The sequence below is a fragment of the Sylvia atricapilla genome, chromosome 4, assembly GCF_009819655.1.
Source record: "Sylvia atricapilla isolate bSylAtr1 chromosome 4, bSylAtr1.pri, whole genome shotgun sequence".
NCBI classification, from domain to species: domain Eukaryota; kingdom Metazoa; phylum Chordata; class Aves; order Passeriformes; family Sylviidae; genus Sylvia; species Sylvia atricapilla.
In genome coordinates, this window is record NC_089143.1 from 60863481 (window position 1) to 60875676 (window position 12196).

At 40.6% G+C, this 12196-nt stretch overlaps 1 protein-coding gene across 4 annotated transcripts in view; it reads left to right on the plus strand.

Annotated features, from left to right (window-relative positions):
* Positions 1–10582: 10582 nt before the first annotated feature.
* ZNF827 (zinc finger protein 827) overlaps positions 10583–12196 on the plus strand; it is a 112369-nt gene continuing 110755 nt past the window's right edge. For all 4 annotated transcript variants that reach the window (XR_010743482.1, XR_010743483.1, XM_066318072.1 and 1 more), the window contains exon 1: positions 10583–10717. Coding sequence is in view for 2 of the 4 variants with exons in the window: in XM_066318072.1 (XP_066174169.1) it covers positions 10663–10717 (55 nt within the window). In the remaining 2 variants the exon portion in view is untranslated. The remainder of the gene's footprint in view (positions 10718–12196) is intronic.

A 12196-nucleotide genomic window follows, 5' to 3' on the forward strand; every position in this document is an offset into this window, starting at 1 on the left:
CAGCAGGACAACCTCCCTGTCTGCTCCACACAGAGCCGTAGGAGCAGCATGTTCCATCAGGGAATGGAAGGAAGCCTTCAGGAGTGGGAAGTGCCACTGTAAGTGCTGCAGTACACCTTTATCTCAGTTCCTTTCAGAGTGTCTGCCTTATGATAATCTTCCATTATGTGATTGTTGGATGCAGCAGTTTGTCTGCCTCCTTTCAGTCTCTGCCCTTGACCTTCGCTCATGTTTCACATCCAGGCATATTTCTCCCAATCCATTCCCCATCTCTCTTTGGATGTAGTTTTTGTTCTGTGTTTTAACTAGATGAATTTCTCTCCTCTGCTGCGTGGATCCCTACAAGTCACTGATTCATCCAAGGACCCTTTTTCACTTCTGGTGTCCAGCAAGCTGAAAATGAGGATTATAAAGAAGGGGTTTTTTTGAGCTGCCAGAGGTGTTGGGGTAGTCCTGTGATCATGTACTCCATAGTATCAGTTATATAATCTGAGGCTGGAATTTTCTGAGATTTTAGATATTTCAGTTCTAACAGTTCTCCCTTGCAAATAATGAAAAACAAGAAATCTAAAAGAAACCTAAAAGCTGTAAAAAGTTGTGTTAGAAGCATAGGTAAAAATTGTGCCACAATTGAAAAAGAAAAAGTTAAAAAGGATGTGAAAAGAGCCCTGCAAAGAATGCTGTAGCTGATATTAGAGAAATTTTTAAATGCACCAGAAGCAGGAATGTAGATAAGGATTAGTGGAACCACACTATGACCAAGGTGTAGAAGGGGCTGCAGCAGAGGAAGGAACCTCAGTGTGAACTCTTTCAGTTGTTTTTTACAGCAGGAACTGTCTCATTCCCAATTCTGCTGCATTCTTTGTAGTAGGGAAGTCGGAAAAATAGATCAGTTTGAAGTAAATACACGGGATATGTTTATCCAAATAGACAAGTCAGAGGTCAGTAAGTCATCAGGAGGAGACAACATCCACTCAGGAGTCCTGAGGAGCTCAAATAGGAAATTGCAGAACTGCTGGCCATGATGTGGAATACAAGAACAAAGAGCCGCTGTATTGGAGGGTAGCTATACAGCAATCTGCAAAATTGCCAACTTCCATCTACCAGAAGCCTCTGGATGGATCCTGAGAGCTACAGACAGGTGAACCTTAGCCTCATTCCTAGCATAATGGTGGAGTACCATCTCTAGTAGTTGTAATAGTAATAATAGTGATAATAAATAAGATCAGTGAGCACGTGGATAAATTTGACTTGTTGAGAAGGGATCAGGTTGGCTTCTGTAAGGGGAAATACAGCTTCACTAAAAGCTGAAGTTCTTTGATGGTGACAATAAGAATATGGACAAACAGGACCAATTGGACAGAATCTAATTTGGGTCTTCAAAATGCCTTTGCCAAGGTCCGACAGGACAGGACAGAGTAGAGTATAGAATAGAATAGAATAGTTTAGTTCCAGATGGAAAGGAACATACATCATCTAAGTCCAGCTGTCTAAAGTTAGTCCAGAAAGTAAAATAAAGTTGGACTAGAGGAAAGGTCCTTGTATGGACTGAAAACTGGGCAAAGGAAAGAGTAGGGATTAATGGGTGTTTTCCAGAATGGAAAAGAATTGACAGTACGGTTCCCCAGGAATTGGTCCTGGGGCCAATTTCATTCAGTATTTCATCAAAGAGCTGGAGAAGATAATGAAAAGTGGAATTTTGGGGTTTGAAGGTGATATTAATGGATTTTTCATCACAAGTTTTAGTGTGGATAAGTGTAGTCTTATGAAAAATAATCTGATTCCTATCTACATGATGTAGAACTAAGAACAGAGGTGCTGAACTCTTGAATTCAGGAAGAGATCTTGGAGTGATTGCTCTCAATTCTCTGAAATCATGATCCCATGGTGCTATGGCAGCAAAAAAACCCTCAAAAACCCAACCCAAACAAAAGACAAATGCAAGGAAAGTACTGACTACAAATGGGAGGTGACATTCTGTCACCATACAAAGCTGTAAGTGCCCCCTCTGTTTGGTGCTCCCAGTTCTCTGTTTTCCACCTCCCAAGAAGGAGGCAGTAAAAGAAAAGAAGATACAGAGAGGGCCAGACAAAAAGCTTGTGATGATGTAACAACAGCCTTGTGAGGAGAGAAAAAAGCTGATATTCTTCATTTTGGAGAGAAGGGTGAGGGGAGATGTGATAAAGGTTTACAAAATCAGAGATGTAATGGATTAGCTAAATCTTCCTAGTATCAGAAAGCTCAGAAAGGAATTAGACAACTTCATGGATGTGCATGAAGGGATGCTGGAATGATTAGGGAGGAATGTAACCTCTAAAACCTCTACAGCAACAGTGGATGTTGGAGCAGTAGAAGAGGAATACATTGCCAATTGTTGCCAAAGTCAAATGCCCTCCTGAAACAATTTTTCCTTTTGTTGTTATCTCTCAGGCTTCTCTATTATAAGCCAGGCATTAGCCACCACCACCACCATCCCACCTCCCCTAAACTTCCCAGGGAGAAAGGTCTAAGGTCAAAAATAGAAGAGGAAAACCCTACTGTTTGAGGTGCAATAACAGCTCCAGGTGCAGTATCTTAAAAAAAGGGGGAAGGGGTATGAGGGTCAGAATATAAATAATATATAGATAGAGAAGTGGAGGGAAACACAGAAAAAAGGAGCACCAGGTGTGCACATTACTTCCCGTGGACCTCCAGGGATGGAAAAATGAAAGCAGTTGCCAGAACACCCCCTCCTCCCCATTTTTTTCCCTGCTGTCAGAGACACAATGCCAGACTGAATGGATCCATTGGTCTTACCCCAGAGAATGATTCTTACATTTGAATGGTCCTTTATTGGTGGCAGTCTTGGCCATCCTGGAATTCAAGGAAAAAGTTGTGACAGGTTGTACAGAGACTTACTGCATAATTTGTTTCTCTGTTTCAAAGAAAAACTTTAAAGAATGGTCTCAGTTTTCAACTGAAATAGAAAACTATAGGGTATTGGATAGAAGGCAAGTAAGACATAGAAGAAACTGCTGAGGGAAATATTTAGGATGGATATAAGATCTAAAACTGTATCTCACATAAATCACTGGGTTTTAGTCCTCTTTGATTTCCAGTGTAGGTGTGTGGCAAATTTAACCTACTTAGAATAAATTTGCTTCTTTGAATTTCCCTTTGCATTTCCTTTAGTTCTCTCTGAGTTTTGCAGACCACAGGTTGGTAAGTATTGTAGAAAAGATATCACCTTGGAAATTAACTATTTCTAGATTCCTTCTGCAAAGTGGGAGCACATCTGCTGCGTGGACACTGACCAGATTATAACACCAATGGTCACACTGTAGTAACATTTCTTTTGTAGAACTGAGTAGTTGTGCAATACATAGCTGACTTTGGAGCTTAGGTTTTTTTGGCAGATACTCATCTGTTTAGAAAAGCAAATGGAAGGCTCCAAATCTTACATATCTCCCCCCATAGTGCATCTGTTCAACTCAGACTTGCAAGGCACTGGGTTTCATCATTTGTGAAAGTGGGTCACAAACCCAAACAAAAAATAAGAAATAATGACTCCATCTATTTCCCTGTGTGTGATACCAATCAAATTGTGAAACAGATCTTCAGCTACAATAAATCAATATGGGTCCATTAGGACAATTTCATTTAAAGGGAGTGAGAATTTGGTGCTGTACTTTGTATGTGAGGAAAAAAATGCACTTGAAAAAATAAAAATAAAAACAATTATAAGGAAAAAACAATCCAGTATCTTTTGCTATACAACAATAATGCTAATATTTTTTAATAGAAGATTGCTGGAGAGCATTTGGTAAGGAGAGAAATTAGATAATAATTTGACTGTAAAACTAAATTATATAAAGACATGCCACACATTAATTATTTTACATCACCCACTTTCCCCAGACTAGAGCACATAGGTCTGACTGTGAAAGTACTAACAGAGTCCCAACAGTCCTATTAAGAGACAAAGAGAGAGAGATCTGGTTAGGCTATTTTTTCATCTTAATACCACTGCCTTACTGCTTTATAATTTTGAAAATAAAACCCTTTAAGCAAAACAATACCACACTGCTAGAATAAAGATTTCCAAATCTTCCTGATCCTGATTCCCATTTGCTTCATCCTCTCTGTAGTCATTTTGGCCTGCAAAACTTTAAGATATTAATCTGGTAGATCGTTATCCCTTCTTTGTATAAACATTAGTTTATGATGAGACAAGATGGTAAAAGCAGGGGGCCCATTTGTTTCTATTATACTTTGGAAAGTCTGTGTGTGCCTATAACTTATGAATACTGAAGTGGACATTGTAAATTGGGGTGGGGGAAAGAATTCTGCCGTGTTTTCTTCTATCCTTGCCATTCCAACTCCTCTCTGATCTCTTCTGTTTACTTTCTTTCCACAGCTTTTACTTTTATTCTTGTTTTTCTTTTCCTATTTCTTTCTCCATAGCCATCCTACTCTTACCTCTTAATACTGCAGTTATTCAGAGTTATTTTGAAATTGGACAACATGCTCAGTCTTACATCTTAATTTCATTTAGGAGCCAACTGTGATCACCACTGAACCTGAACATTCCCTTCCCTTACAAGGGCTGAGGAATACAGCCCAACTCCACACAACCAAAGGTTTTCTAATATGGTCCTTATGTTTAAGCAATTTCTTTTTCAGGTGAATTCATCATTTGAATCGTAGTTTGTGTGAGAAATTTTATGGGCTGAAAATGAACAGAACACAAAGGATGACTGCTTCAGAGGACTGATCGTTCACTACCCTCCCCTCTGATTCATACATCAGCACACACCTTTTGTAATCAAATATATGAAATTCCTTTGAAGTGTATCCCTGAACTGGTAAGTGAGATAACCTGGGACTTCTTGAATCCAGAGAGGTGGGAAGGGTTGGGGCAGGCTGATACACAGAGGCTGGGACAGAACTGGCCAGCCTGTGCCTCAAGCTGGATGTGGCTCTTTATCTATTTAAATACAACCCCTATGCTGGCTGGCATGGGGGCTGTGGCATAATCCCTGCCTCCAGAAGCAGTGACTCAGCAAGAGCTTCCAAGGCCAATTTTAGGGATTTCCTTGGTCTCTGCCTGTTTATCTAGCAGAGCCCCATTCCTCAGGTGAACTCTTTGAGGCCATTTTATCACCAGCTACTCTAAACCATTCCCACAGCCTCATTGCTCCAGAAAAGGATAGATGTCTTGAGGCTTTTAACACAGGGAAGATTCTGATGAGGTGTTTGAGAGCTGAGGAGATCAGACATTATGGGAAAAGACTGTGAAATAGTCTGATAGGTTATGTTTTTAAATTACATCTTTTCCTCATCCACAGTAAATTTTTTCCAAGCCATATGATCCTCAAATTACCAGTACAAATGGGAATACAATTAATAGCAGTGCCATATCTTTATAGGGAGCATCACATTTTTTGTGCCAGCAAGGCATGCCTTTTATTCTATTAAACTGAGCAAAAGTCTTCTCCTGGGCCTCGTCTCCTCTGCATGGTGCCATCCTTTCAGGAATACATCATCATCAGAGTGCTTTGTCCCAGTGATGTATTACACTAATACATCTGTTGCTTTAATGATATATTAGTGTAATACCTTATCAGAGTGATGCATACCAATGATCTATTGCTCAAAAGGTGGTGCCATTCAGGAATGAAAGAATTCATGGACACAGTCAGTGTAATTACACAGATAAAAGCTGACATAGATTATGCTGGAAGCCGCTTTCACGGAACCAAGAACACCAGTACTATGCCAGCCAGTTTGGTGCCATTTTCTAGTGCCAGTGCAGTGGATTTGTAATGGTGAGGTTGTTAGAGCTCTTTTAAACCTTTTAAATATACCAAGAGCAACTACCATTAGCCTTGGGTCACTGTGGAGCAGAATGTATCCAGTTACGTTATTTTTACTGTGTGGTAGTTCAGTACTTACTTACCTGTAACCACATGAAACCAGTAACATTAACCTCCAAATAGCCTGAAGAACACACCCTATCTCATAATAATCTGGGCTTCATACTTTGCCTGACTTTAATTATTGTCCATTCTCAAATATTTCTGATTGCATGACAATTGCACTACTTCAGCCTGTCATTAATTGTAGGCCTCTTTAATCTCAACCTTCATTTTCTTAACCTTTACATTTATTTTCATTACTTTAGCCACTGAAAAACAGATGAACTCAGTCTCATTGTTTTGTGTAGCATGTTAATTAAACATTTCAAAGCATCATGCAGAGATTGTGGCAAAAAAACCACCCAAATTCTACTTTCTATTTTTTAAATTTTTACTGTAAAGAAGGGGAGAAAACCATGAGGTTATAATAGAAAAAAACCCTCAAAACTCAGATCTTTTCCCCCTCTGCCTTAACTCCCTCACTAATTGGGTCCAAGCTTCCTCACTAATTGGGTTTCCAAAGAGAAAGACAATCAGAACCACATTTTGCTCGTGGTAATTTAACTGAGGTGTAAAGTATTGATTAGCTTATTTACATTTCCTCTAAATATGCTTTACACCAAAGTGTGAAGAATGTTACAGAAGAGAAAATAAAGGCCTCTAACCTGTTTCAGTTTATCGAGCAGGGAAAGGTGTGTAGGTAACTCTAGAATTTTTGCCATATAGTCCAGCACAAAACAATCAGTAATACAAAAGAGGGAGAAAAGGACAGGCAAAGTATTTATAGAATGCAAATAATGGGATTTTTCTTTCCTCTTCACTTTCTCTTCTGTTATCTTCAGCTTCACTGCTAGTGACAAGTATCATTTTAATTTGCAGGGAGGGTTGCTAAAGCAACTTTCAGGAATGTATTTAATCAGGTGGCAAACTGAAACCGTAATGGGGATACAGGGTGATGGATGCAGGACATCCTTCTTGTTACATTCCTAATCCTCCAAGGTCACTCAGCTGATGTGTGACCTTGCCGCTTAGAAACTGCTGACCCAGATCTTTCTCCTGCCCCACGGGAGGATGATATAATCTAGGAGCTCACGGGTGGGGCTCTGCTACCTGATCTCTGTCAGAGGGGGAAGCAGCCTGCTGGGATGGCAATGCGGGAAGCATGGCTGCAGTGAAGGGAAGTTCCTTCAACAAGAATCTCTGACAGATTTATTCAGATCAGACAACCTGCAAGTTTCCCAATTGCATCCTGGCAGGGAGGAGGGGGAAAGGCATCCTCTTGATCTGGCCTGAGAACCCCCAGTAGGACTGACCTCCAGGGCCAGGCTATTCAATATTTGACCTGAAAGTATAATTGCTCAAGTCGCTGTAGGAGGATATTTGCAAACTTCCCTGCACTTCTCAGAGGAAACAGGTTGTTTCAATGAGTTTTCAGTAGGATTTATCAAAAATTGTATGTTTTACAAATGAAAATTTGTAGTTCCTGCAGTGCTGCCTCCTGATTGTGGTGGGCCTAGTGTGCTTTTTGTGGAAGTCTGATGTATGACAAAAGCCTTCCAGAGAGTGATTAGCAAACACAGTAACAGCTAATTCTGATAAACTGCGGGTGAGCAAATAGACCTTTGTGTAACTTGCCTTGTGTGCTGAGCAATTGGAAGGGACAGATTTGGGATGGGAAGAGAGAGACTTAGCAGGTGGGCTTCTGACACTGTTGCTCTGCCTTGTGCATCCTAAACGAGCTTCTGATACCATACACATTAACAGCTCATGGCACGTCATATTTTCAGGGTCAAAACAGTCAGTAAAGTAGGGGGTGTGTTAGCCTTTTCTTAAGAGATGGGCATCTGCATGGAGAAAGAGAATAGAGTGAAATGCTTAACAGTGTACAACAGCCTAGGGGACTGCAGGCAAAGTGTGTGGTCTCCGCCAGCATGGCTCTAATCATTCAGTCATAGCCAGTCCTTCTTTTTCTGCTTCGGAGGGGCAGTTTGTAGGGTCTTTGGGAACCCATCTGAATGGTGAGTGACTCCAAGTTTTTGTTTTCCTGAGTTAATTTTAGCAACATCTGTTTTCCAGTCTTGTTCACTGTGTGCTACACAAATGCTTTTGCTAGTGTGGTACAGAAAAGGAGGAATGATGGACAAGGTGGGTGGCAATTGCTTAGGTTTGCTCTTTCTGTACTGCCACTCAGTGTCAAACCACACCATGTTACTGGGCTGTGTCAGATTATGTGTGGACACAGCATTCCTGTTTGTTAAATACCACCTATTTTAGCCAAATACCTTTTAGTTAAATAAATAATAACTGATTTTTACAAGTTGGAGTTTGCCCTTAAACTAGGTTTAGAAATGTAAAAATCTGAACTTCCACAGGATGGGGAACAATTGCTTTACTCTCTCTTTTGACAGCAGGTAAACTAGAAATCTAGGTTAAATTAAATAACTCTTTCTAACATACTGAAGATTAGCAGAATTTGTGTTTGTTGTCTACTGCTTAAAACTCCCCAAGCCTGGTATCTTCCGCTAATTTCAAGGAGTTTTGGAACAAAACCTGGTGCTGCTGCAAGTCTGAAACTTTGTCAACAGCAAAGTGACTCAATAAAATGGAATTGGTTTGGGAGGGGAGAACTGTGAAGTGGCACTCAAGCTCTGGCAGGTTACCTGTGTTCCTCTGGCTGTCCTCAGCAGAAGCCTAGTGTATCACCCTAAGTTTTATGTTCTTAAAGTGGGAAAAAAAAAAAACAAACCCCCCAAAAAAAAACAACAAAAAAACCCACAACAACAACAACAACAAAAAAAAAACCCACACAAACAAACAAAAAAACACCCCAACCACCAACTTAAAATAAGATTTCAAATCTGAACTGGAAAATGGTAATGCAGAAAGAGGAGGGGGGTGCCAGGGCATCAGAAATGGGCCAGCAGCCGTTTCATCTGGATTAGGAGCAGCTGAGTTTGCCTGACAGTGTCTTAACACCTGGACTGCAAAATGCAGTGGCTAAGGTGGAGGTATGCGATTAATTCTGATGACTCTGTTATGGGAAAATGGATTTCTGGCAATGGAGTGGGAAGAGCAGTTGGGGGCAGTAAAGTGGCTCAAACATTGGAACAATTTGCTTTTCTACATGAGAGCAGGAGTAATCAGCCTCTGTGAGCAAGACCCTAACTATGAGCAGATCAGTGAGGACTTTGTCATTGATTGAATTGAGACCAGGATTTCACTAATTCATGACTAATTGGTAATCACATTAAGTAATTTCTAATTATGGCAAATGTGCAATAGTTGTGTTGCTGCCTGGAGCTGTTTACTTCAGGGCTGGGGACTTTTTTTTGGTGTTTTAGCATGGGAAGCAGGGCTCATAAATCCCTGTGTTACTTACCTTTAAAAGATGTGACTTAAAATGTAGGTTTGGCTGATGACAGTGGATGCAGGGAAGGACCGTTAATTTAAGTGAAAGAAGGGTGAGTTCTTTCCTTTTCAGGCTCTCAGACACTGCTTGCTGACCTAAGTGTACTAAATAACTGAATAAAATATTTGTGGACGTGTACTCAGATATGCTAGAAAAATCTGATTGAAAAAAAAGAACTTATAGTAGAAAAAGATTTTTCTGGCATTATGTCAGTGGTAAATACAAGCATTCTCATCTCACGTTGAAGTGATAGCCATTTCTGCTTATAGATACTTCTTGAGGAAATTCTTTTTTTCAGAATAGATCTCTTCTGTCTCCAGTCTAGCTGGTTTCTAAAAAGCTGTGATAGTCAGTGAAAGATGTATGAGCCTAGAAGACAAGCTGACAGAACTGATGGCTTTATCAGGACAGTTGAAAAGAAACTGAAATTCTAAATTTATGCCTAGTAAGAAGTCTGGAGATGTTGGAGCCCAGGGCCCCCAGAGGAATGCTGGTTTTCAGTTGACAAAAATACTGTAGAACAGAAAAGTACTTGGTAGGATTTTAACATCAGGGTTTAATCCTCTGTTTTCCCTAGCACCCACTACTGAGGGGGGAATAAAAAAATAAAAATAGTTGGGGTGTTCCACCAAAGGGAGGAAAAAATAATCCTTTGATCAGCTGCACTGGCAAGTCTTGGTCTGGGAGTTAGCAGCCTGGCTGCCACCTGAGTCTGTGTTAAAATGAATCCTGGTTTCCCTCAGAAGGAAACTCTAATGCATGGGGAGGCAGAGAGTCTGGTGACCAGGAGAACTTCCCTGAATGAAGATGCAGACTAATACAGACTGCCAGGAAGGTAGCTGAAAGCTAACAGCAAAATTCAAAATTCGGTTATTTTAGCTCATTAACACTCATCCTATACCTTTGCAGCCTGTTTCCATCAAACGCCCAGGAAGGGTTATTACTATTTCTGTTCTACAAAAATAAACAGAACTGTTGAGTGTGGTGGTGGGGAAGATGCAAAGAGTTGCCTCACACTTCTGCTTGCCCAAACTGTGTTCAGGGGCTAGTGTTCAACTGTTAAAAAAAAAAAAAAAACCAACAAAAAAACACAAAAAAAAACCCCAACAAAACTCCCAAACCTACCCAGCTTCCTTTCCCTAAACCTTACCTAGATCTATGACTGCAATTAAGGGTAAAACGCCTCAGCTGCTGCTTGCTCTGGAAGCACCTGCACTTAACTTACATTGTTAAAAGTTCTCTGAATTCCACCTGAGACTGAACCACATAGCACGCAGTTTGACCAGTGAGTGTTGCTACTCCTTTCTTCCAGATCAAAGGAGCAGAGGAGAAGGGAAGAAGCTAAAAGAAAGGTTGATGATACACAGACCTTCATACTGCAGACCACTGCTTAGTGAGCCCCAGGATACAGGTAAGCTAAGCTCAGTTTTTTTCTTGAAGGAAAATGTGCGGGTATTACCTGATGTTTGGCCATGTCGGAGGGGGAAACGTGGAGAAAAATGCATAAACAACTAGTAAAAGTAACATCTATTTTCTACTAGCCCTGGGCAGCTTCTCAGTGTGTGGTTGGGTCACAGATATGGTTCCAAGGCACCTGCAGTCGTGAGCTATGTGGGGGCCTCAGTAGACTAACATAACTCCGGATTCTGCCCTAGAGGTGAGACTACAAAAAAATCCATTTTTAAACCAATTTCTTGTGTATTTGTGCCTTGTGTGATTCTTTTGCTCGCATCCAAATGCGACGCCATCAGCAATGCTTCTGCTGTGACTGACTTAAAATCAAATGAAGAAGTAGGAAGTGCAGACCTGAGGTCAGTGGTAAAAGTACCAGTTTTCTAGATGCTCAGTACATGGTCATCAAAAATATAATAAAAGTGGTAGAACTAAAATGGGTGAGTAGTAACAACTGAAAACTCAGCTTCTAAATCCAGAATGAATTGGCAGACTCCTTTATTTCCAATATGTGTTCTCTAATTCAGAACTTAAAAAACCCACTGGTTTAGGACTGTGCACACTATCACAGGCTATTGAGTTACAATGGCATAATGAGGTAGCTAAGTGCATGTTTTTCTCTTCTCTGGCACATTTGAAGTGAGTGTGCAAGAATAGTTAGGGAAGCTCAGCCACAATACCATACTATATGGGGTCATCTTTATCCTGATTTTTGTTTTCTAGCTCTTTCCCTGACACTGCTATGGAGTTTGTCCATTTTTGCAGCAGTTGCTCTCTGTGCTTTCCTGGTAGCGAGGAACATTCACAAATACTTTGTGAAGAAGGTCTAGGATCAAAATTGTGGCATCATAAAGCTTGTTTTGGCAGTTGAATGGTTAACAGCACCAGCATTCACACATTTGACTGGTTTGAGATTAATGGGTGAAATAACTCCTCTAGAGCCTCTTTCACATCTTCTGCATTAATACCAAGCAATTCCCCAGCTAAACCCCCATGAGAATGGCCCAAGTGAAAGCCACCACTCAAGTAGCAAGTCTTGTAGGATATTGAACTGAAGAAGGTTCTAGAATGGGGAGGTATTAAGGAACAGACAGCAGTTTTTGCTCACCAGTGATCTAGAAGAGTACTGAAGAGACTTTGAAAGTGCAGGTGGATGTGCTGTTCCACTATGTCATTTTCTTTAAAACATTGCTATCCACACTGTGGTTTTAATTAAGCAAAAGGGAAAAGTTGGCTGCTAAACATAATATCTTTGGGCCAGTGCTCAAGCACAAATTGAGCCATGCAAATACACAGCGAACCAGCTTGGTTAGTTCTGAAGTGGCATTGATGGAATCTTCTGGTTTGTTGTTGAGTTTTTGGGTGTTACCCTCCCCTCCTAATTCTTTGGTTAGCTTTACTTGCAAGCTGGTAGCTGAAGGCCTACCTGAAATTTTGC